At 43.6% G+C, this 26,488-nt stretch overlaps 1 protein-coding gene across 7 annotated transcripts in view; it reads right to left on the reverse strand.

The window, feature by feature from the left end:
- LMLN (leishmanolysin like peptidase) overlaps nucleotides 1-25,987 on the reverse strand; it is an 88,543-nt gene extending 62,556 nt beyond the window's left edge. Inside the window, exons 1-8 of one of the 7 annotated variants that reach the window (XR_016233155.1) lie at nucleotides 25,603-25,987; nucleotides 16,460-16,557; nucleotides 15,782-15,812; nucleotides 14,235-14,317; nucleotides 13,654-13,771; nucleotides 6,821-6,999; nucleotides 2,850-2,955; nucleotides 107-370 (exon numbers count right to left, since the gene is read on the reverse strand). Coding sequence is in view for 5 of the 7 variants with exons in the window: in XM_002716542.6 (XP_002716588.4) it covers nucleotides 2,850-2,955; nucleotides 6,821-6,999; nucleotides 13,654-13,771; nucleotides 14,235-14,317; nucleotides 15,782-15,812; nucleotides 16,460-16,557; nucleotides 25,603-25,908 (921 nt within the window). In the remaining 2 variants the exon portion in view is untranslated. Of the gene's footprint in view, nucleotides 1-106; nucleotides 371-2,849; nucleotides 2,956-6,820; nucleotides 7,005-13,653; nucleotides 13,772-14,234; nucleotides 14,318-15,781; nucleotides 15,813-16,459; nucleotides 16,558-25,602 lie in introns of those variants that run through there. The other 6 variants (XR_016233154.1, XM_002716542.6, XM_089331893.1 and 3 more) reach the window with 6 other exon arrangements.
- Between the last annotated feature and the right edge of the window lie 501 nt (nucleotides 25,988-26,488).

Genomic DNA, 26,488 nt, shown 5'->3' on the forward strand with positions numbered 1-26,488 from the left:
ACTGGCCCCTTAACTTTTTTTAATGAAAGGAAAACTGGGGTGGACAATTGGCCTAGCATTTAAGATGCCTGTGTCCCACATCACAGTGCCTGAATTCAACACCCACCTTTAGCTCCTAACTCCAGATTCCTGCTAGTGCAGATCCTGGGAGGCAGTGGTGATGGCTCAAGAAACGGCTAATCCTCCACCTGAGGCGCTGGCATCCCATATGGGCACCAGGTTCTAGTCCGGGCTGCTCTTCTTCCAGTCCAGCTCTCTGCTGTGGCCCGGGAGGGCAGTGGAGGATGGCCCAAGTGCTTGGGTGCCTGCACCTGCATGAGAGGCCAGGAGAAAGCACCTGGCTCCTGGCTTCGGATCGGTGTAGTTCTGGCTGCAGCAGCCATTTGGGGGGTGAACCAACAGAAGGAAGACCTTTATGTCTCTCTCTCTCACTGTCAGTAACTCTACCTCTCAAATAAATAAATAAATAAGATCTTTTAAAAAAAAAAAAAGAAAAAAATCCTTTCTTTGAGGGTGCTTCAAAAAGTTTGTGAAAAGGGAATTAAAAGGTAAGTTTAGGGGGCCGGCACATTGTGGTATAGAAGGCTAAGCCTCTGCCTGCATCCCATATGGGTGTCAGCTTGAGTTCCAGCTGCTCCACTTCTGATCCAGCTCCCTGCTAATACACCTGAGAAAGCAATGGAAGAAGGCCCAGGTACCTGGTCCCCTGCACCCATGTGGGAGACACAGAAGAAGCCCCTAAGCTTCTTGCTCCTGGCTTTGACCTGGCCCAGCCTAGTTGTTGTGGCCATTTGTGGAGTGAACCAGCAGATGGAAGATTGATCTCTCTCTCTCTCTCCTTCTCTCTCTGTAGCTCCGCTTTTCAAATAAATTTAAAAAAAAAAAAAAAAAGAAACGAAGGAAGGGAGGGAGGGAGGGAGGAAAAGGTAAGTTTAGGGGTGGACTTGTGGCACAGTAGTTAAGATACTTCTGGGAACGCTCACATCCCATACTGGAGTACCTGGGTTCGAGACTTGACTCCATCCCGACTCTAGCTTCTTGCTAATATGTACTCTGGGAAAAATCAAGTGATATGGCTCAAGTGGTTGGGTCCCTACCACCCATATGAAAAACTTGGATTGACTTCCTAGCTCCTGCCTTTAGCCCAATCCAAGCTCAGCTATTGCAGGAATTTGAGAAGTGACCCAGGGTATAAGACATCTTCGTCTGTGTGCCTGTCTGTTTTTCTCTTTCTTTCAGTCTCTGTACCTTTCAAATAAATTAAAAAAAAAAAAAAGGATTTTAGGGGCCAGCACTGTGGTGCAGTAGGTTAAGTTGCTGCCTGTGATGCCAGCATCCCTTATGGTGCCAGTTTATTTTGTGCAAAGAAATTTCAAATCCATGCATAGTTTTTTTGTCATAATATATATTTTCTATGAATTCTTTAGAGAATCCTTGTATCCATGGTTTTCAATGTTTTTCTGCTCTGAAATAAACTTACTTTTTAATTCCATTTTCCACAAACTTTATAAAAACATTTTTAAAATTTTATTTATTTGAAAGGCAGAGAGACAGAGAAACAGAAACGGTGAGAGATTGTCCATTCACTGGTTCAATCCCCAAATGCCCACAACAACCAGTGACAGGCCAGGAAGAAGCCAGAAGTCTAAACTCAGTCTGGGTCTCCCACATGAGGGGCAAGGACCCAGGTCCATGAGCTATCTCAGGGTGCCTCTCAGGGTGTGCATTAGCAGGAAGTTGGAATTGGAAGTAGAGCCATGACGTGAAAGTAGGGTGTCCTAAACTGTGTCATAACTACTGCATTAAACACCCTGTCCCTACCAGCTTTTAAAAGTGTACTGCTACTGTCCTCATTTTACACACAAGGATAAAAAACTGAGGCTTTTACAAAGGCTAAGTAATTTGTCTAAGATGCCTTTTAGTGATATAGGTAAGAAGATTCCTACCCATGTCTTTGTGATTCATTCTCTCTCTCAGACATCAAATTTTGCTACCCTCTATTTTCTAAATACACAAATGGCATTAGAAGAACATTTCCTAGAGTCTTTAGCAACTTTAGACATATATAGTAAAAGTATACTGTTTTGAACAAATTGGGGAAAAAGAATGAGAAATTCTCAATAAGTTGGTTTACATAAATTTTAGAAAACCCAGACAGGCTTTTAGAAATGAGCTAAGAAATAAGAAAAAGCTATAGCTAGCTTATCAGTTATCACTGTACAGGAAATTTAATTTTTCTAATGACTGTTTTTCACTTTAAGATTTGGAAGGTAGGGTAACAGAGAGAGAAAGAGAACAAGGGAGAGAGAGAGATCTCCCTTCCGCTGGTTCACTCCCCAGATGGCCTCAATGGCCAGGTTAAGCCAACCTGAAGCTAGGAGCCCGAAACCCCATCCTGGTCTCCCACATGAGTGGCAGGGGTACAAGAAGTTAGGCCATCTTCTGCTTTCTCAGGCACATTAGCAAGGAGCTGGATTGGAAATACAGCAACTGGGACTTGAACCTGCACTCTGAAACAGGATGCTGGTGTTGCAAGTGGCGACTTAACCAGCTGTGTCATAATTCCCACTCCTGAGATTTTCTTGAGAATCTTAATTCTTCTCTCAAAAATTTACCTAATGGATTTAGTCTTTAATTATATTAGACAGCAAAATTCGACCCAGACACTATCCTGATCATCAAAACTTTCTATATTGGCAGAAACCTAATTAATCAGGTTTTACTGAACATGAATATAAGAATCCACATAATCTTAAATGTTAATATATGTATAAAAATAACAGTATAAGAGCATAATAAACAGAAAACCAAGGCATGCAAGAAAGAACATTAGGTGAAGGTAGAATTACCAGGGCATGAATAATCTCATGTTTCACCGTGGACAGCATCCCAACAAACTCCTGAGGCTGGGTAGAGATCATATTTGGACACAGGTTAGCATATCCTGCTATTGGCCTGTTAAAATAGATGTTGAGTGTTTTTTAATATATCAGAACAATATTTCTCATCTAGACTTCTCTATCACAATTGCTCAGACATAAAAAGTATTTGCTAATGTCAAATGTAATTCTGAACTCTAGCAGCTAACTTTCACTATCTTTTATTTTCAAGACACGTACACTTTGCTTTCCTATAACTTAATAACACCTGTTTCCATAAAAGGAACATATTCAGTTTATTATACTTTAGTATGAATTTTTAAAAAATATAAAAATTTTAAATGTCAATATAATTTTTAAAAAATGAACAGAAGTATTCAAACACTATTTTACTTGCAAAATCCATATTTGACTTCAGCATTTCACCATTCTTTCAGGCACACAGACAGGTAGAAAGAAAAATCAAATACATTAACAGGACAATAAGCAAACTGTTCAGGTTACTGAAAGTTGCTGAACCTTCTCTCCATCTTTCTCCTGCCCCAACACTGCTTATATTCACAAAAAGATTTTTTATCTTCCCATTATCTTCTTTCAAATTCTACATCTTTTGGAATGTACAGAATTCCACAGCTCTCCCTGTGTCTAGAACCAGAGTCTAGACTAGGACCCAGAGTCCAGGATGACTCAGATCTACCTTGCAGATACCTGGTTTCCAAAAGCTGTGGCAAATGAGTAAGGCTAAGGGACTCCAAGGTCCTTAGGAACTCCAAGGTAATATTTCACCATAGAAATAACCACAAACCCAGAAGTTACAAGTACCTATTACAAAGAACACTTACTTTATTTAAAGTTTTAAAAAAGTGGAGGGGGGCTGGTGTTTCTGTACCAAGTGAAGCCTCAGTTTGAGATGCTGGCATCCCCTATCCATAGGAGCACTGGCGGCTCGTCTCCTGATACAACTCCCTGCTAATGTGGCCAGGAAAGCAGCATGTGATGCCAAGTACTTGGGCCCCCACCATGAACGAAGAAGACTCAGATGGAGTTCCTGGCTTGTCCTCGCCCACCCCAGGCTGGAGAGTGAACCAGAGAATGGAAGATCTCTCTTTCTCTCCCTGTCACTCTGCCTTTCAAATAAATAAGTAAATCTTAACAACAACAACACCACGGTGATCTCTAAAATATAAAATGAAGCCACTGCCAGGCCTAAAGCCCTTCAGGGACTCCCTACAGCACTGAGAACACAATGGTTCTGTCTGCCTTTCCAAGCACTTGTCCTCGGACACAGTGTCTACTGAAGCGGCTTCGGAGCAACAGGTGCACGTGGCGATTTCTTAACATAAGCTCTTTCCCCTAACAAATTTTTTCACTAAAGTCTACCAATGTTCAGGTAACCACTAAAATTTCCCTTTTTCAGAGGCCTTCCTCACCCAATTGATCAAAATGCAGTGTCCCTTTGTTTTCCTTTTTATATTACAGCATCCTTTTTTTTAAGATTTATTTTATTTATTTGAAAGGCAGAGTTACAAAGAGAGGAAGAAGCAAAGAGATAGAGATAGAGATAGAGATAGAGATAGAGATAGAGATAGAGATAGAGATAGAGATAGAGAGATAGAGAGAGAGAGATAGAGAGAGAGAGAGAGAGAGAGACCTTCCATTTGCTGGTTCACTCCCCAGATGGCTGCAACAGCCAGGGCTGAGCTAAGTAAAAGCGAGGAGCCAGGAGCTTCTTCCAGGTCTCCCACAAAGGCACAGGGACCCAAGCCTTGCGCCATCTACTGTTGCTTTCCCAGGCTCATGAGCAGGGAACTGGATTGGAAGTGGAGCAGCTAGGACTCAAACTAGCACCCATATGGTATGCTGCATTATGTACTGTGCCACAATACCAGTCCCAGCATCCTGGTTTTTTCTAAAAGGTATTTATCATATTGTGAAATCATGCATTTATTTGCAAGCACATTAACTAATACTCTCTCAGTCTGTACTCTGTAAATTCCATTAGGCAGGAGTACATGTCTATTCTGTTCACCTAGTCTGTTGGCAACTAATTAGGTACTATGCACAGGCAAAGTTTCACTCTCCTCAAAAAGATTCAAAATGAACAGTGAAGATATGGCCTTTTCTTCCAACGTGACACTCTTAAAAGAAATCAAAATCTTTCCCCTGATATGAGTAGACATACAGGAACAGCTTCATATTCACTAGTACAAAGAACACTTAGCTACCTGTTCATATCAAATGTAAACTAATCATTACAGTGCTATAAACATTTAAATATGGAAAAGCATATACACTGTTTCGCAATGTTCTTTTGAGACCTAATAGCATATCCTAAATGAAGTTTCACCTGCGTATGCAATCCATGTTTTAGGTCAAACTTAGAAACTAAGAACCATGGTTTTGTAGCACTGCTACTGTGAAGGCTTATTTCTCAAGGACATCTGCTGTTAGAAAGCACTTCTCTTCAACAAATAACTGGGCCACCATTCATGTAGCACTTCAAGTATCACATTTTCCTTGATCCTAAGACACCATTAATTATAAAATATCAAAAATTCAATGACAACTTCTCAGGAAAAAGGAAACTCTGGCACACACATACCCCTGAAAGCACTCAGCACTGCCTCCTGCAGTAGCACATTCAGTAGTGGACACTAAGCTTTCTCAACACGCAGCCTAGATTCCTGAGAGGATTTCCAAAGCCCATCCAAAACCTCACAGTATCATGGTAACACACTGCTTTTGACAATATTGCCAACCGTAGGCATCCAGGGGATTGGCTTCAGGACCTCCCATGGACATCAGAATCTGCAGATGCCCAAGTCTAGTATGTAACATGCCATGGGATTTGTGTATAACCTATAGACATCCTTCCATATAACTTAACCATCTGTACATTATTTGTCATATCTAATATGACATACATGCTTACAAATTGATGTTACACTATGTTGTTTAGAGAATAATGACAAGAAAAAGTCTGTACATGTTCAGTATAGTTGCAATTGTTTCCCCGAATATTTTTGATCCAATGTTGCTTTATTAGCAGCATGGAGAACCTGCAGAATATGGAAGGCAGACTGTACATGCTGCTGACTTTGACGTCCTTAGCACCTTCAAAACTGACAGTATGAATCTGTAGTGTTTTCTCTGTATTGCCTTCTTAGTTCAACTAACAGTTCCATTTTTTCCTTAAATAATTCCATATCAATAGACATGGGACATCTCTTTAAGGTCTGCTACTCTTGACAGATAGATGGATGTTTAGCATCTCTGTAGTAGTTCTTACGTGTGCATAAATTAGTCACACTAATTGCTCCCAGATTTGAGAATGTGACATACAATCTATTCTGAGACATGTGGCAAGTTCTACTACCTTTAATTGATTTGTCTGGTGTGTGATGGGCAACTTTTGCATATTTAATAACTTTTCATTTCAAGGCTGGGCTCCTTCACTAGGAAAAAGTTCTGAAATCTTTTGTAAATAATAAAGAAGACTGAATTTTTAAGTGATCATTTAGCTAAGTGAAGCATATACTGTATAACAAATGATAGGACAATTAGACACTTTTAACATGTCACACTTTTAGCACAGAAGTGCTGGCTTTAAGGATCAAATTGTTTCCTTAGGGGGATATTCAGCTCGCAGCAAATTCTCTAGGCAACACACCTTTTCTCTGAAGGCAAAAAGCATAGTGTGGGAATGGAAGAAGAGTGGCAGGGGAAAAAAATGGAAGGAGGCTTTCCCTCTTCTCCTTCCATCTGACTCAAATCTCCTTCCCCACATGAACAACAGTCCCAGCTGGCCCACACCCCAGGCCAGGCCAGGCAGAAAGCTAGTTCTCACCACTAGAGGCAATGTGACAAATGAAAGATACATGAACGTGTTTTAAGAGTTCTCATTAATAAATCTTCAGGAGAGGTCTCAGAGGAATGTTTACCTGTCCATTTGTGCTTCCTGCTGACAATAGGCCGCATATGAGATGATGTTTTCATGGCTGCACCTCTCAGTGGCCAGAGCACCAACATAAAGAACAAAGTCTGCATCCTTGATGCCCTCCTGGTCCAGCACACCCACTGCTTCATGGGAACACTTACCCCCACGGCAGATCCTGCATCTCTGTGCTCACGGGATCAACAGAAAACCAGACCAGAGACAGGGTTAGCCGCGGGGACCTTTCATCTTGCAGTGACTCCAGACTATACTACGACTTAATCTTTATTGATTATACCTCAAGCTTTCAGCAAAATCTAAATCTTCATCCCTCTATTTCTACCTCTAACTTTGAATTTATTTCACTAAGATTTCAGCTTTTTATAAAATGATTATAAGTCTACAATCTTATTTAAACAATTGCTATCAAGGCTAAACAACCAACTGGAAGACAGAAAAGACAGAGAAAGAAAAAGTTTAAAGCTCCAAAACCAAATGAAAGAACTTCCCTGTATTTTTTTATGTGTGTGAACAACTTCCACAATCAAAATAAAATAAAAACTTTTTATCTAATGAAAACATTTTCTATCATCAAATCAAATAATTCATGTATCTTCTTAAAAATTCAGATGAAACAAAAATATATGTTCAAAGTTAGTCATTTTATATTATACTTTTTCTAGTTTTCTAAGCAATTCTTACATTGTTTTTCTTTTCTTTTTTTAAAAAGGTTTATCCACTTATTTGAAAGGCAGAGTTATAGAGAGGCAGTGGCAGAGGCAGAGAGAGAGAGAGAGAACGAGAGAGAGAGGCCTTCCATCACTCCCCAAATAGCTGAAATGGCCAGAGTTTGGGCAATCTGAAGCCAGGAGCCTGGAGCTTCTTCCAGGTCTCCCACACAGGTACAGGGGACCAAGGACTTGGGCCATCATCCACTGCTTTTCCAGGCCATAGCAGAAAGCTGGATTGGAAGTGGAGCAGCTGAGACTTGAACTGGCATCCATATGGGATGCCAGCAACACAGGCGGTGGTTTTACCCACTATGCCACCACACCGGGCCTCACATCATTCTTATAATATTTGCTGTTTAGAGAACTTCTCTCAAAGTTCCTAAACAATCATAATCTCCAAATTATACATAGAAAAATCACTAAATAGTGATTTTGTGGGTATAATCAATGCTTGTAGAGACAGAGAAAAAAGATATTTCCATTTCATTTAATAAAGTATACAATGTCCACTCTGTTTCTCTAGCATGTGTATTTATAAATTTTACATTTAATTACTTTAATAGTTGGTATAATAAAAAGCTTTGATTTTTAAACATTCTTTTCCATGATTATCTATTTAATTGAACAAAAAATTCAGAATCCACCAGGAAAGCAGAATTTGGAAGAGCCTAGAAAATTTCAAGCAAAAAAAACCTTAATATATAAATAACAATTTTTTAAATATTTAAACTTTTTTGTTAAAATTTTAAGTTCTACTTTAAAAGTTTACACTCTCGGGGCTGGTGCTGTGGTGTAGCAGGTAAAGCCACCTCCTGCGCCGTCATCCTATATGGGCACCAGTTCAAGTCCTGGCTGTTCCACTTCCAATCCAGCTCTCTGCCGTGGCCTGGGAAAGCAGTAGAGGATGGCCCAAGTGCTTGGGCTCCCGCACCCACTTGGGAGACCCACAGGAAGCTCCTGCTTAGGACTGGCTCAGTTCCAGCTGTTGCGACCATTTGGGGAAGTGAACCAGCAGTTGGAAGACCTCTCTCTTTCTGCCTCTGCTTCTGTGTAACTCTACCTTTCAAATAAATAATAAATAAATCTTTTTTTAAAAAAGTTTGCACTCTAAAGAAATCTGAGAAAGCAAGTTAATTACATTGGTGCCAAGATATAGGACTAGAAAATCTTTCTTTACTGGGCTCCAAACGCCTAAAGAAAAAACTTACATGATGAACTTAACCTAAACATATGCCTATGGGACAAGCATTTGGCCTCAGTGTTAGGATGCCACCTGGGACTCTCTCATCCCACATTAGAGTGTCTGGGCTTGAGTCTTGGCTCCATTCCTAATTCTAGCTTCCTGTTAACAGGCACCCTGGGAGGTAGCAGATGATGGCTCAAATATTTAGGATTCTTTACCCATTTGGGAGATATAGATTGAGTTCCTGGCTCTAGCTTAGGCCAGATCCAGCTATTGAAAACATTTGCAGAGTGAACCAGTGGAATGGAGATCTAGCTCTCCATCTCTCAAATAAATAAAAATTAAATAAATATATACTTTTAGTTAAAAAAGTCAATGTTCACTAATGTATTCATTTTCTGTAAGTAATGAAAGGATGTAGCAAAATAGAGAAAAACAGCAAGAGCAATAATATCTTTAGATTTATATGTATACAAATTTATGTGTACCAACTTCAGATTTGTTATATGCATTTATATAACATGTATACATAATATGTATATAAATGTATAAAATCACAAAAACATATAGCTTACCAACAAAAAGCATCCCCACAATTATATTCTTTTTTTAAAAATTATTTACTTGAATGTCATTCTTTATTTTTAAAATTTTTATTTATTGGGCCGGCGCCGCGGCTCAATAGGCTAATCCTCCGCCTAGCGGCGCCAGCACACCAGGTTCTAGTCCCGGTCAGGGCGCCGGATTCTGTCCCGGTTGCCCCTCTTCCAGGCCAGCCCTCTGCTGTGGCCAGGGAGTGCAGTGGAGGATGGCCCAGGTGCTTGGGCCCTGCACCCCATGGGAGACCAGGAAAAGCACCTGGATCCTGGCTCCTGCCATTGGATCAGCGCGGTGCGCCGGCTGCAGCGGCGGCCATTGGAGGGTGAACCAACGGCAAAGGAAGACCTTTCTCTCTGTTTCTCTCTCTCACTGTCCACTCTGCCTGTCAAAAATAAATAAATAAATTAATTAATAAATAAATAAAAAAAATTTTTATTTATTTATTTTAAAGGCTGGGAGGCAGACCAAGAGGGAGCGCCCATCTGCCAGCTCACTCCCCACATGCCTGCAATGGGTGTATGTGGAGAAGGTGGCAGAACTTGGAGCCAGAACTTAGGACACAATCCAGGTCTCCCACACAGGTGGCAGGAATCCTACTACTTGGGCTATCACCACTGCTTCTCAGGGTCACATTAGCAGGAAGCTGGAATCGGTAGCTGAAGCTTGAAATGAAAACCAAGTATTCTGATATGGGATGCAGGGGTCTTAAACAGCAGGCCAAATACCAGCCCCAAACAATATAACTCTTTAAGAAAACCATTAACATTCTGATATACACCCTACGTACACATGTATGTATTTAATTTACTTATTTGAAAGGCAGAAAGAGAGAGCACTGGTTCACCACAGAAATGACCGTCACAGCCAGAACTGGGCCAGGCCAAAGCCACGAGACTGGAACTCAGTCTGGGTCTCCCATGTAGGTAGCAAGGAAACAAGTACCTAAGCCATCACCTGTTGCCTCCCCAGGGTGTGCCTTAATAGGAAACTAGACTCAGAAGCATATCCAGACTTGAACTCAGATACTCTGATATGGGGTGCAGGCTTACCAAGCAGCAGCTTAACCACTATGCCAATGCCCACCCTATATGTCCAGGTTTTTTTTAGTATGTATATTCTTCCAGATTGTTTCATAATTTTTAATCATATGCATATATCTATACTTTTCAAATAAAATAGCCTACACACACTAATTTACACCTTTTTTTTTTAATGTAAGCAAGGACTTAAACATCTTTCCAAGTCAGTCCATAGAGATCCACTTCATTCTTTTAACAACTGCATAGCATGTTATTACATGGTTATACCATGACTTAATACCATAAATAGGCATATTTGCAGTTTTGCAAAGAACATCCTTGAATATTTATTACATGGCTATTAGTATTTTTATGGAATAAATTCGCATTATTATTTTGCATAATAATTTTATTGCATAATACATATTCTTAATTTTAAGAGATATCAAATGGTCTTTTAAAAATTTTATTGGGGCCAGCACTGTGGCATAGTGGGTAAAGCCATCGCCTGCAGTGCCAGCATCCCATATGGGCGCCAGTTCGAGTCCCCGCAGCTCCAATTCTGATCAAGCTCTCTGCTATGGTCTGGGAGAGCAGTACAGGGTGTCCCAAGTCCTTGGGCCCCTGCACCTACATGGGAGACCCGGAAGAAGCTCCTGGCTCCTGCCTTTGGACTGGCACAGCACCGGCCACGGCGGCCAACTGAGTAGTGGACCAGCAGATGGAAGACCTCTCTCTCTCTCTCTGCCTCTCCTTCTCTATGTAACTCTGACTTTCAAATAAAAAATAATAAAAGATTGATTTACTGGGCCGGCGCCGTGGCTCAATAGGCTAATCCTCCACCTTGCGGCGCCAGCACACCGGGTTCTAGTCCCGGTTGGGGCGCCGGATTCTGTCCCGGTTGCCCCTCTTCCAGGCCAGCTCTCTGCTATGGCCAGGGAGTGCAGTGGAGGATGGCCCAGGTGCTTGGGCCCTGCACCCCATGGGAGACCAGGAAAAAGCACCTGGATCCTGGCTCCTGCCATCGGATCAGCGCGGTGCGCCGGCTGCAGCGGCGGCCATTGGAGGGTGAACCAACGGCAAAAGGAAGACCTTTCTCTCTCTGTCTCTCTCTCACTGTCCACTCTGCCTGTCAAAAAAAAGAAAAAAAAAAAAAAGATTGATTTACTTATTTGAAAGAGTTACAGAGAGAGGAAAGAGATTGATCTTCCATCCACTGGTTCACTCCCCAGACAGCCAATAGAACCAGCACTTCATCCAGGTCCCCCACAAAGGTCACAGGTGCCCAAATACTTCAGCCATCCTCTGCTGTTTTCTTCAGATCACTAGCAGAGAGCTGGACTGGAAGTGCAGCAGCTGGGGCCGGCGCTGTGGCATAGTGGGTAAAGCTACCACTTGCAGTGCCAGCATCCCATACAGGTGCCGGTTCATGTCCCAACTGCTCCACTTCCTATCCAGCTCTCTGCTATGGCCTGGGAAAGACGTAATTGCAGCCACCTGGGGAGTGAACCAGCGGATGGAAAAACTCTCTCTCTCTCACTGCCTCTCTGTAACTCTTTCAAATAAATAAATAAATCTTAAAAAAAAAAAAAAAAAAAAAAAAGGAAGTGGAGCAACCAGGGCACGAACCAGTGCTCACATGGGATGCTGGCATCACAGGCAGCAGCTTTACCTGCTACACCACAATGCCAGCCCCCAAATTGCCTTTTTCTTTTTTTTTTTTTTTTTAAGATTTATTTACTTATTTGAAAGGCAGAGTTACAGAGAGGAAAACAGAGGGAGAGGGAGAGGGAGAGGGAGAGGGAGAGGGAGAGGGAGAGGGAGAGGGAGAGGGAGAGGGAGAGGGAGAGGGAGAGGGAGAGGGAGAGGGAGAGGGAGAGGGAGAGGGAGAGGGAGAGGGAGAGGGAGAGGGAGAGGGAGAGGGAGAGGGAGAGGGAGAGGGAGAGGGAGAGGGAGAGGGAGAGGGAGAGGGAGAGGGAGAGGGAGAGGGAGAGGGAGAGGGAGAGGGAGAGGGAGAGGGAGAGGGAGAGGGAGAGGGAGAGATCTTCCATCTTCTGGTTCACTCTCCAAATGGCTACAACAGCCAGGGCCGAGCCAGGCAGAAGCCAGGAGCCTGGAGCTTGATTAGGGTCTCTTACATGGGTGGCAGGGGCCCAAACATTTCGGCCATCTGCCACTCCTTTCCCCAGCATGTTAGAAGGGAGCGGCATTGGAAGTAGAGCAGCTGTGACTTGAATTGCTACTCATATGGAGTCACAGGAGGCAGCTTAACCCACTGCACCACAATGCCAGCCCCTCTAAGTGCCCTTCTTTTTTTTTTTTTTTTTTATTTTTGACAGGCAGAGTGGACAGTGAGAGAGAGAGAGAGAGAGAAAGGTCTTCCTTTTGCCGTTGGTTCACCCTCCAATGGCCGCCGCTGCAGCCGGCGCACCGCGCTGATCCGATGGCAGGAGCCAGGATCCAGGTGCTTTTCCTGGTCTCCCATGGGGTGCAGGGCCCAAGCACCTGGGCCATCCTCCACTGCACTCCCTGGCCATAGCAGAGAGCTGGCCTGGAAGAGGGGCAACCGGGACAGAATCCGGCGCCCCAACCGGGACTAGAACCCGGTGTGCCGGCGCCGCAAGGTGGAGGATTAGCCTATTGAGCCACGGCGCCGGCCCTAAGTGCCCTTCTGATAAGCTGAGGCAGGGGCCAACGTCGTGGCCCAGCAGGTTAAGCCTCCATTTGCAACACTGGCATCCCACACTGGAGCACCAGTTTGAGTCCTGGCTGCTCCACTTCTGACCTGGCTTCCTGCTAACACACCTGGGAAGGCAGCATAACATGGTCCCTGGGGAAGACCTGGATGGAGTTCTGTCTCCTGATTTTGGCCTGGCCCAGCCCCAGTCACTGAGGCCATCTGAGAGTGAACCACATACTGAAGATGTCTGTCTGTCTGTCTCTTTCTCTCTGTCATTCTGCTTTTCAAATACATAAATAAATCTTAAAAAAAAAAAAAAAAAAAAGCTGAGGTATGTATCTGCCAAAACGATTTCTGAAGGACAAAGATAAAGTTCTAAGTTAAACTGATTCAGCAACCCACAGACAAATGAGGGAAAAAATGGAGAGAAAACATCATTACACTCTCTTGAAAATCAAAGAAAGAATAAAATCAGCATACCTAACTCTGATTACTCTTGGGAGAGGAATGAAGCTACCAAACCTCTGCAATTAGGTTTGTCAAAACTTCATAATGACGTTCACACACTCAGAATCTCCCCTGAGGCTATCCTAAGGAGTGAACACTCGGCAGCGCAGGGCGAGTTACCTGGAGATGCTCCTCAGGCACTATGACTGGACCACATTTGGTGTGTGCGGCACACTCTCCAGTACAGTACCTATGAGGGTCATTTTCCTTCCGTAGGTACTGGTTTGTTGCACATTGTCTTCAGTTCATGTGTGTATCAAATTATTTTTTAAAACAAAGAACAGTTTAGAGAAGTTAAAAACACTGGTAATAAACTAGTCACCAATATATTAGTTAATAACGGCTAGTAGTTTAACAAGGAAACTAGCCTAAAAAAAGAATTTTGGTACTATGGGAACTCAAACACCCAAATACTTCAGGAAGTCAACACTGTGAGCATGTGGAAGGAAGAGGGTGTGTGGAACACTGGCCAGCTACATCTTAGGAGGAAGCCCAGGGGGCCACCTTCTGGTGGAAAATCAAGGGAAGAACAATGATCCAGCAGAGCACATTTTTAATCTTTTTAAATACCTTGTTGCTTGGTCTCTAAGAAGCATAGTGAACTACCCTAGCGTAAGTTCCATACTTGGCCATATTGGTAGAATGGGAAGGGCAGAATACTAAATGAATGAAGAACAGAATCCCTGTTTAATGTGACATACCTGCTAAGTAAGATAGTGCCAGCAGGTCGACGAACCTGGAAAGTCTTCTCTAGATAAGAAATAGCTTGTGGGAAAAGTTTGTTCTAAAAGAGTTGGAAAAAAAAGAACTATAGTCAAGGGATAAATTACATTTAAGACAAGCAAGCACAGGATATAATGACTGAGAGACAAAAGGCTCTGGAACACAGACACTAGTTAGTAAAAGGTTGTACAGTAAGGCTAAGAGGAAAGGAATTTCCTTACATTCTAATTGAGTCTAGGAAAAGAGCACCGAGTAGAAACCTCCTTCCCTACTCTCATTTAAATGGAAAACTAAAAAGCACAGATCTCAACCATGAGTTAGATTACTTCAAATATGAGACAATGTAGATGATGCCAACATTAGATAAGTTTATGTTTATCTGAATGTCAGAGTTACAAAGAGAGGAGAGAGAAACCTTCCATCTGCTGGTTCACTCCCCATGTAGCCTCCATGGCTAGGACTGAACCAGGCTGGAGCCAGGAACTGGGAGCTTCAGCAGGGTCTCCCACGTGAGTGGCAGGGGCCCAAAGATGATTTGGGTCATCTTCCCACTGATTTTCCCAGACCATTAGCAGGGAGCTGGATCAGAAGTGGGGCAGCCAGGACACAAACTTGTACAAGAACAAGTGCCCATATGGGATTGCTGGCTGACTGCAGTTTTACCCACTACAAACAACGCTGGCTCCAAGAAACTCTTACGTCTAGTTATTCACCTATTCCTGTGGCCCATAGTGAACTGGGTTAATATGTGAGTTAGACTTTACACAGATAAACATCTAATGAGATTAGCACTTCTATAAACAACCTCAGCATTTCCACCATCATCTTAATTTATCTCCAGGAAAGGACATTTCCGCCAAGAGAATGTTCTTCATGCAAATGTTCTCAACGTATTTCATAAATAATTTTTTTCATCTATCCTCATCATATCCTGCTCCCAAACACCTTGGGAGAGCAAGTAAGAAAATGAGAAGACAGATGCAATATGAAAGTATAAAAAAGGAGGGCTGGCGCTGTGGCACAGCAGGTTAAGCAGCCGCCTTCAGTGCCAGCAGCCCATATGGGCACCAGTGGTTTCCCAGTCCTAGTTGCTCCATTTCTAATCCAGCCCCCTGATAATGTACCTGGACCCCTACCACCCCTGTGAGACACCTTGATGAAGCTCCTGGCTCCTGGCTTCATTCCAGCCCAGGCCACTGTGTCCATTTCGGGAGTGAACCAATGGGTGGAAGCTAGTTCTGTCTCTCCTCCCCTCTCTCTGTAGCTCTGCCTTTCAAATAAATAAATAAACCTTTTATTAAAAAAGTATAAAAAAAAACTACTTTAATATCAAACATCAATAAAATTTTGGTGAGATTACAAAGATACCTTTGGTAAAATGATAAATATACTCACAACCAACATCTTTTATTCAGTCATTCACAAAACAGTCATTCTATTTTTCCTTTACTGAGATAGAATTTACATATGATAAGATGCACCTATGTTAAGTATTCAATTTAAGCCATAAGTATTTATTACATACCTTTACAAGATATCTTTTCTCAGGAAGCAACCTGAAAATGATGACATAAAACATAAGAATTGCCATAAGAACATAAGAACAGAACACTGTCTCATCTCTTGGGATGCATCTGTCAAGAGCCCACAGAATGCTATCCACAGTCTCTGCTGTCCAAATCTCAATTCACCTCCATGAGTCCTGGAGAGTTCACCGCATGCAAAAGCATGTGCTACACGTGACCACAAGTTCTCTCATTCACTTGGGATGTTAAGGATAGGGTGAGACGACAACTATATCTAAACATTCTGCATAAACTACTACAGATTCATAATTAATCTGTGTGGACTATATAATCTCTCTGGTCATAATTTTATAAACTTTCTTATTATTGTTTGCATCAGTACTTGTTATTTCTCCATCAGGTACTCATTAACAAGTACCTTCCAGGTTTGTTATTGGCCATACCCATGAATATTCATATTTATTCTGTTTAAATTATTCATGATATATAGACTTTAGTTATATCCCCTGGCTTCTATCTTTTTAGACTAAAAGGCATTTTCAGCTTAATTTTATCTTAAAGGTACACTAGTCCTATTTTAACCCCATTTATGGACTTCTTAAAATGTCAGGTAACATTACAAATATTATAATATTTATATGTATAATAAAAATTTTGAAAAATAATGGTGTACTTACTCTTCAATACTTTTATCATACACAGTTTTGATTCTTAAATGCTCTGCAACATCCCTCTTCACAACATGATTTGCCTTAAGATGAACCTTATTTATGACCTGAAAAAGGGGAAGATTTGACAAAAAACTTAAAGCCATATAGATTAGCCAACTGGGACCCAAACTTAAAGTTAATTAATTAAATCTCAAATATAATATCCTGAGAAAAAGTCCCTAGGTGCATTCATACTCATCATTTATGATTCCTGAATCTTAAGCACCTTCCAAGGAAACACTACTGTCTAGGAGTCCAATACTGCGGACTTACATGACTAAATCATTCTATGACGGGCTGGCACTGTGGCACAGCAGGTTAACCCGCTGCCTGTAACGCTGGCATCCCATATGGATGCCATATGGGACCAGTTCAAGTCCCAGCTGCTCAGTTTCCAATCCAGCTCCCTGCTAATGCACCTGGGAAAGCAATGGAAGATGGTCCAAGTCTTTGGGCCCCTGCAGCCATGTGGGAGACCCAACTCCTGACTTCTTGCTTTGGTCTTGCCCAGCTCTGGCTATTGCGGTCATGTGGGAGTGAACCAGCAGACGGAAGATCTCTCTCTGTCTCTCCCTGTCGCTGACTTTCAAATAAATATTAAATGGCCCTTTAAAAAAAAATCATTCTGGGGAGAGAAGCTGCCAAAAAGATTTTAGATTTGTGGCTTATTTGTAGTTTTTATATAGATTATTTTTTTATTGACTTTTGAGTCTTCAGAACATGACAGGAAGAGACCACTTTAAAACAGCACAAAACTTTCCTTAAAAAAAAAAAAAAAGGCCGGCGCCGCGGCTCACTAGGCTAATCCTCCGCCTAGCAGCGCCGGCACACCGGGTTCTAGTCCCGGTCGGGGCGCCGGATTCTGTCCCGGTTGCCCCTCTTCCAGGCCAGCCCTCTGCTGTGGCCAGGGAGTGCAATGGAGGATGGCCCAAGTGCTTGGGCCCTGCACCCGCATGGGAGACCAGGAAAAGCACCTGGCTCCTGGCTCCTGCCATCGGATCAGCGCGCTGCGCCGGCCGCAGCGCGCTGGCCGCTGTGGCCATTGGAGGGTGAACCAATGGCAAAAGGAAGACCTTTCTCTCTGTCTCTCTCTCTCACTGTCCACTCTGCCTGTCAAAAAAAAAAAAAAAAAAAAAAGAGTTGGCCGGCGCCGCGGCTCACTGGCTAATCTCCATCTGCGGCGCCGGCACACCGGGTTCTAGTGCCAGTCGGGGCGCCGGATTCTGTCCCAGTTGCTCCTCTTCCAGTCCAGCTCTCTGCTGTGGCCTGGGAAGGCAGTGGAGGATGGCCCAAGTCCTTGGGCCCTGCACCCGCATGGGAGACCAGGAGGAAACACCTGGCTCCTGGCTTCGGATCAGCGCAGTGCCAGCCGTGGCGGCCATTTGGCGGGTGAACCAATGGAAAGAAGACCTTTCTCTCTGTTTCTCTCTGTCTCTCTCTGTCTCTCTCTCTCTCTAACTCTGCCTGTAAAAAAAAAAAAAAAGAGTTTCCCTTTGAATGCTTTTTCCAGTTCACACTACATGATTTTTTCAGGCAGGAATAAGAGAGGAAAAAAATAAGCTGTTCTAGCTATACTGTCTCATTCTTATGACTCCAGCAATGAACAATCACATTTTTCTTCTGTACTATTTCTTTTTTTTTTTTTCTTCTGTACTATTTCTGAAGACTTATACAAGAAAAAGGAAATTTTATATATTCTAGAAAAGCAACTACGCCTTGCCTTTGGGCTATTACCATAACATAGTAGCAGTCACAGATTGCCACAATACCTATCACCTACTCTACAGTAATGTTCTGACACCCTACTTCTAATCTTTTCCCCATTCCATGTAACCCGTATCTCCAGGGAACAGATTATTATATTGCCAGTAAAAAGCTATCAAAACTGTTTGAGCACAGCAATGGGATACGGTATTCTCAGCAGCATTTTAGGAAACTTGCAGTCTTCAATCTTTAAATTGATATTCAAAACCCTCCAGAAGCCAGGGATTAAGGATTTAGTCTACCAATTGCTAGGGCTCTATTCTTGCCTCCAGACTTGCTAACTCTGATCTCAGCAAAGTTTCTTTTCTTTCTTTCTTTTTTTTTTTTTTTTAAAGATATTTGTGTGTGTATTTAGATATGTGTGTATTTGAAAGGCAGAGTAACAGAGAAAGAGATCTTCCAACCACTGGTTCACCTCCAAATGCCTAAAACAGTAGGGGCTGGGCCAGGCCAAAGCCAGGAGTCTGAAACTCCATTCCTGTCTCTTACCTGGGTGGCACAGACTCATCACCTGTTGCTTCCCAGGATGTACATTAGCAGATCAGAAATGGAAGAGCCAGGACTCTGATGCAGGATATGGGCCTCCCAAATGGTGGCTTAACCCACCATACCACAAGACATGGCCCTAAGATCTTCTTTTTTAATTGGTTCAAGTTAATGAAGGATAAATAAACCTAATAATTATTATAATAAAATGAATAAAGATTACAAAAGGAAGGAACTTAAGTCAGACTTAAAGAAACTTAACTATATAGATGCTTCAGGGAGAAGGTAGTATTTCATGAACGACTTGAAAGAGTGAAATGGAGATCAACATACCTCTGAACTCAGATGCAATACACCATAGGGCAAAGTACAAAATCAGGGGTATAAAGCTTAGCAATTACATGTAAAAATAGATATTGGGAACTACTGGAACAGCAGCTTAATATGACTAACCTCCCTGCAGATAACACATTACAAAATCTGGATAAAACATTACAAACAATACAATTTAAAGGTACTGTGGGTAAAAAGGACAGCAGCATCTGGATCAAGCTACCCTTGGAACACAGCAATTAGACCTCTCTGAGACCCACAAGTCTTGAGTTTTTGCCTGTAAGCACTCTTCAGTCTTTGTGTCTGAGCTTGCAACACACAAAGGTAGGAAGGAAGTCCCACACAGGCAGAAGGCACAGTGGGTTCCCAAAAAATCTGCAAATCAGATCCCTAACTGATCACCCACCTAATTCTTGGGCTGGCTACTAAAATTACACATGTGTAGAGTAAAACTCATCAAAGAACAGCAGCAAAAAGCTGAAGTGAGCAAGACATGAGCTACTGCCAGCAACAGGAGACAGAGTCTGGAATTTTGGGTACAGAGGAACACAGAGAGTCCAGAGTCTTTACAACACATTACACATGGTGTCCATTATTTGACCAAAAATTGGTAGCCACCAGAGTAAAAATTAAAAATGTGACCCATACTGAGGAAAAAAGCAGTGAATGGAAACTGACCCTAAGATGATCTGAATTTAAACTCTGATGCAGTTTAAATGTGTTCAGGTACTTAAAGGAAAATCTATACATAATGAGTAAGTAGATGGGGAACCTCAACAGAGAAGACTATGGGAAAGAATAAAATGGAATTCTAGAACTTAAAAGCACAACCACTAAAATGAAAAATTCACTGGAAAGGATTAGAGGAAACTGGAAGAGTGCCATTTGGCATAGTAGTTAAGACACTGCTGGGGACACCCGCATCTTATACCAGAGTGTCTGGGTTCAAGCTCCAGCTCTGCTCCAGATTCCTGTTTCTATTTATGCATACCCTGGGAGGTAGTAAGTGACGGCTCGAGTAATGGTCCTCTGACGCCCACATGGGAAACCTAGATTGAATTCCTGTCTCCCAGCTTTAGCCTAGCTCAGCCTGTACTGTTGTGGGCATTTGGAGACTAAACCAGTGGATGTGAGATTTCTGTCTATGTGTCTGTCTGTCTCTCTCTCTTGTTTTCTCTGCTTTACAGATAAGTAAAATAAAAATTTTTTAAAAGAAAATAATATTGGAGATGGCAGAAGCATAAGTTAATTTTAAGACAGATCAAAAGAAATTATACAACTGAAGAAGGGGGAAACTAAGGAAATATAGCCTGAGAGAATGAGGGGCTAATACCAAACATTCTAACAGACATATAATTCATTAGAATTAGAATCCTACAAGGAGAGGAAAAACATTGAGACAGAGAAAATATTTGAAGAAAAAGGAAAAAATTTCAAATTTGAGGACAGACATCAACTTATAGATCTAAAAAGTTTACTGAAACTCAAGTGGTATTTAAAAAAACAAAGATCCGGTGGCGCCGTGGCTCAATAGGCTAATCCTCCGCCTGCGGCGCTGGCACCCAGGGTTCTAGTCCTGGTTGCTTCTCTTCCAGTCCAGCTCTCTGCTATGGCCTGGGAGTGCAGTGGAGGATGGCCCAAGTCCTTGGGCCCTGCACCCGCATGGGAGACCAGGAGAAGCACCTGGCTCCTGCCTTCGGATAAGCGCGGTGCGCCGGCCGCAGCAGCCATTGTGGGGTGAACCAACGGAAAAAGGAAAACCTTTCTGTCCCTCTTCCCTTTTTGTTCACTCTGTCAAAACACACACACACACACAACAACAACAACAACAACAACAACAAAGATCCATCACTCAGGTACACCAAACTTGTAGAATCCAAAAATAAAGAGAAAAATGTGAAAGCAAAGAGAGAAAAATGACACATTCTCTAAAAGTGGGAGAACTTCCAAAAGGAAGTTATTTTTTATCAAGAACAATGGAGAGGCAGGCATTTGGCACAGCCTTTAAGCCAATGCTTTGGATGCCTGCTTCACATATACAAGGGCCTGGGTTCCAGTCCCAGCTCCACTCTCCATTCCAGCTTTCTGCTAACGAGCAGTCAAGTAGGTACCCTCCCTTCCACATGCGAGAATGGGATTTAGTCTTCTGGCTTTGGCCTGGCCTATCCCTGGCTATTGTGAGGATCTGGGGTGTGAATCACTGGATGAGAGATCTCCATCTGTCTATCTCTTTGACTTTCAAATGAATAAAAATAGATAACTAAATTTTAAAAAGCAATGGAGATGAAAAGACAGTGGAGCAAATACCTAAAGGGCTAAAAGCAAGACAGGCAACGCAGAAATCCAAATTCAATGAGACTACCCTCCAGAAATGAGGAAGACATAGACATTTTAGATAAATGAAACTGGAAGAATCCATTGCTCATAGACTTACACTGCAGGAAATGCTAAAGGTCACTGGAATGACACAGATGGCCATCAGGTTCTATAGGAAGGAATGAAGACCAGTAAAAAGGGCAGATATGTGAGTAGATATAAGAGACTGCTGTGTAGAAAAGAGCTAAGCCAGCAGGCCTGAGACTGCTGCTTAGAAAAGGCACCTTGCAGGGCATCTGCTGGACCTAGCAGTTAAGATGCTGGCTGGGACACATGCATTTGCTATCAGAGTCGGGGTTTGATTCTTAGCTCCACTCCTGATTCCAGCCTGCTGTTAACACATGCCCTGGGAGGCAGCAGATGATGGCTCAAATAGCTGCCACCCACAGAGGAGAACTGGACTGAGCTCTGGGATGGATCCTGGCTTCAGCCTGACTCAGTCCCTGCAGTTGTAGGCTTTGGAGAGTGAACCGTAGAGGGGGGAACATGCTTTCTATTTTTGTTGATTTGTCCCTGGATGTCTCTCAAATTCTGAAAAACAAAACAAAAACTACAGATCAAAATCTCTCATGAATATAATGTAAAATCAACAAATTATTAGCAGACCAGGGGCTGACACTGTGGCACAGATTAAGCCTCCACCTGCAATGCCAGCATCCCACATAAGCATCAGTTTGTCCCAGATGCTCCACTTCTGATCCAGCTCCCTGACAGTGCACCTAGGAAAGGGATGGAAGATAGCCTAAGTGCTTGTATCCCTGTGACCTTCATGGGAGACCCAGAGAGAGTTCCTGGCTCCTGGCTCTCGCCTGGCTCAGTCAGAGTTGCTGCAGTCACTTGCAGAGTGAACCAGCTGATGGACAATCTGTCTGCCACTCTGCCTTTTAAATAAGTACATCTTTAAAAGATTTATTTTAAGATCAAATCAAGCAAAATGTAAAAAGGGGAATACATCATAATCAAGTGAGATGGGGTTTTAAAAGACTTTGAATTATTGACTTTGTTTGCAAGGCAGAGACAGAGAGAAAGAGAGCTCATCCTCTGGTTCACTCCCTGAATGCTCAGGAGGCAGGAACTCAATTCAAGACTCCTATGTGGGTGTCAGGGACCCAAATACTTGAACCTTCACCTGCTGCCTCGCAGGGTACACAATAGTAGGAAGCTGGAATGAGGAGTGGAACAAGGACTCAAACCCAGGCACTTCAATGAGCACTGGTTCACGCCCTGGTTGCTCCACTTCCTTTTTTTTTTTTTTAAGATTTATTCATTTACTTATTTGAAAGGCAGAACAACAGAGAGACACACAGAGAGAGAGAGAGAGAGAGAGAGAGTTTTCATCCATTAATTCATTCCCCAAATGGCTCCAACAGCCAGATCGGGGCCAGCCTGAAGTTAAGAGCCAGGAACTCCATCCTGGTCTCCCACATGGGTCACAGGTGCACATTCCCCTGGGCCACCATCAGCTGCCTTCCTAGATACATCAGCAGTAAGCTGGATGGGAAGCAGAACAGCTGGGACTCAAACCGCACACAGATTTTGGGATGCCAGCACCCCAAGCGGCAGCTTAAGCCAGTGCTCCATAATACCATAATGCCTGAGGGTGTCTTCATGGCTGTGCCAAGCACTTGCCCCTCCTCAAGTGAGGTTAATTACAGTAATGCAAGGCTCATTCAGTATTTTAAAACATATTTATTTTGTATTTATTTGAAAGAGTTATAGAGAGAGGTAGAGATAGAGATTCTTCCATCCACTGGTTCACTTCCCAAATGGCCCAAGCTGAGCCGATCTGAACCCAGGAGCCTCTTCTGCATCTCCCACATGAGTGCAAGGGCCCAAACACTTAGGCTGTCCTTCACTGCACTCCCAGGCACATTAGCAGGGAGCTGGATTGGAAGTGGAGCAGCCAGGACTTGAATCAGCACCCATATGGGATGTTGGCACAGCAGACCGGGGCTTTAACCTGCTGTGCCACAGAGCCGGTCCCTCATGCAGTATTTTTAAAAAATAAGTATCATTAACAATATCGACAGAGTAAGAAGAAGTCATGTGGTCATATCAGCTGACGCAGGAAAGTCATTTCACAAAATTCAACACTGATTCATGATAAAACTAGAAAACCAGGAATAGAGGGAGGGCACTATGGTGCAGCAAGTTAAGCTGTGGCTTAACTCAAGCTGGAATGCCCGCTTAAGTCCCAGCTGCTCTACACTTGTGATCCAGCTGCCTGCTAATGCACCTGGGAGGCAGGGGATGACAGCGTAAGTTCTTGGGTTCCTATTACCCATCAGAGAGACCAGATGGAGTTCCTGGCTCTGGCCCATCAGAGCCCTAGCTGTTGTGGGCATTTGGGGAGTGAATTAGTGGATGGAAGCTCTCTGTTACTCTGCCTTTTGAATAAATACAAATGAACAAACACTTTAAAAGAAACAGGAAAATTTTGTATTATCTGCCCCCCCACCAAAGGTAGGAGATGGGTCCATGGAGTCATCATATTATTGATTTTATTTAATTTATATAATAAAAATAAAAGAAAAATTGATATGCTTTAGTTAAGAACAAGTCAATGTGTTTGCAGTTCCCTGTCACCATCTAGACAAAAAAGGTTACTGTAACTTCCTGCAGCATTTAACACAGGTGTAGCCACTAGTATGAGTAGAGTGATTTGGTAGACTGTAACCAGGACAAAGAAAGGCAAATGGTAAGGATGATATATATACACTTCATGAAGAACCAGGAAAATTTCTTAGGGATGAGACCTTCCCAGAACTTAAGCACTAAAACCATGAACTTTGGTCAGACAAGAGATACAAATAGATATAATGGGCAGCAGCTTCAGGAAGCTTTCAGCTCCATAAAACAAACTTTAACAACAGTCATCCCCAAAGCAAAGGAGCTGCCCCGGACAGAAAACCTTCCCTACCATGGAGACGGTCAAATACAACTTGGGGATTGGCACACTGGCAACACCACTAAAAGGAAGCAGTTACCAAGGTTCCTTCTAGCACACAAATTCTACAGTTATCTGAACTGCTTTCTCTTATTTTAACTCAAATTCAAAGAGAAAAAACAGGGCTTTGTGGGAATTAAATTGAAAGGGGGGGGGGGAGCCAAAATGCAATGTCATGATAAAAGCTGTAATACTGCTACTAACCTCAAACTTAGGATTTTGCCTCACATGGCAAAATCAAAAAGTATGCATGTGATACTTTTTACCACAAAAATGAGTGGTCATGGAGGATTTCTAGGCTGAATTGAAAATTCCAAGTGAATCTTGCCTGAAGTACTAAGACAGACTGTAAGCCCAATCACAACATGCAGCCCTGCTCCAGGTACTGGCCCTCTGGTCCCAGAATAATAGAGTATTGTGGGCCCACTTCAGAGCTAAGTTCTGTGTCTTGCGACAGGAACCTTATCCCAAGGCACCTTACAATTTAACTACAAAGGCAAGACCCGCTTGAAGAAGGAGCCATTACCACAGGGCAGTACTTGGTCATTCCATGCCTCAATACAACACAGATAAGCCACACTATGAAATGGAAAGAACAGCAGGCTGCCCGAAGAACTTAAACAGGGAGAAAAATAAGGTGGGAAGCAGGCAGGCACTTCCAGGGCAGCGGAACTTGGCGCAGCAAAAATCACTTGAAAATGAACCTGGATTTTGTTTCCAGAACAGCTCCCCCCCCCCCCCCCCATTTCCCTCAACACCTTTTGTCTGGCTCTCCTTTCTACACCTTCCCAAATCTTCCCATCAGTCGTTCCCAACGTGCGGTTCCTTGACAAGCAGCATCGCCACCTAGGAACTTGAACGGCCGATCCTGGGGACCCATCCCAAGCCAGAAAGCCGGGGCGCAATCTGTGTTGGCACATCGCTCCAGGTGGTTCTGAGGCATGCTCCAGTCCCAGAACCCCGGCTCCCAGGGCCACCTCCCAAGCACGGCCTCCGCGCAGGAAAGAGATGAGGTTCCGAATGCCTAACAGAGCCTTCGCGGGGTGCAGGCGGCTGACGGAGGTCGCAGCCCTGCCAGTCCAGTCTCGGTTCCAAATTCGGGTTCTCCTGCAGAACACCTTCTCCCAAACACTGCTCTCGGCGCCAGCCCCTCCCGAGTGACTTTCCCCTCCTAAGGCCCGCTCCCGCCCCTCCTTCGCCCTACCTCGGTGTCAGAGGGGACGTGGTGCCGGCAGGGAGGGGCACTGCCCAAGGAAACAGGAAGAGTTGTGACGCTGGTCGGGAGCCCGCCTAACAGCAGTAAGACGCCTCGGACCCACAGAGGGCCGCCGCGGCGCCACCGGCTCCGGCCGGGGCCTGGACACGCGTAATCTGCGGCTCCCCTGCACCCGGCCGCCATCTTCGGGCCGCGCGTCGTTACCATGGAGCGCGTGACGCCTCCGCGCCGGGCCCGCCCCGCCCCTCGCCGTCGGGGCAGGTGGAGGGAGCCGCCGGCGCGAGGACTGAACATTGGCTGGCGTCACCGGCACCGAGTTATCGCCGGCAACGAGCCCAGCGACCACGTCCGCCGCTCGTGGAGCAAAGCCGGCCAATAAACGCTGCTCAGTGGCCCACGTGGGCTGACAACAGGCAAGAACAAACGCCGGCGGGCGTTAGCCATAGACGGAGGGTGGCATGCCTGTTTTTAAATAGTGGCAGTTTTTCCAGTTCCTTTATTCACCAGAAATATGCAAGCACTTAGGTGGACATATAAACAGCTGCAGAATCTTAAGGTGCAGTATGAAAGGCGAGTGAAACCACCTTTTTACTTCTCAGTCACCATCTTTACGTCCGTATCAACTATTTCCTATGAAATCAATCGTGTTCTATAGTACTGTACTCAATTTCATCCTTTAACCTTCATCTAACCAAGAACTGCACTAACCCAGGAAGAGCAGGTGGCTACTGGCCATTAAGGCAACTACATTAAAAGCTGAGCTATGAGAAACTATGAAAAATGGAAAACTGGGGCCAATCTCCCCATGGCCCATGAACAAAATGAAAACCAGGGCTGAAAACAGAGCTGAAAATTATTTAACGGGAACTGAGTA

Source organism: Oryctolagus cuniculus, chromosome 4 (assembly GCF_051225735.1).
Source record: "Oryctolagus cuniculus isolate XC-2025 breed Fujian yellow rabbit chromosome 4, ASM5122573v1, whole genome shotgun sequence".
NCBI lineage: Eukaryota > Metazoa > Chordata > Mammalia > Lagomorpha > Leporidae > Oryctolagus > Oryctolagus cuniculus.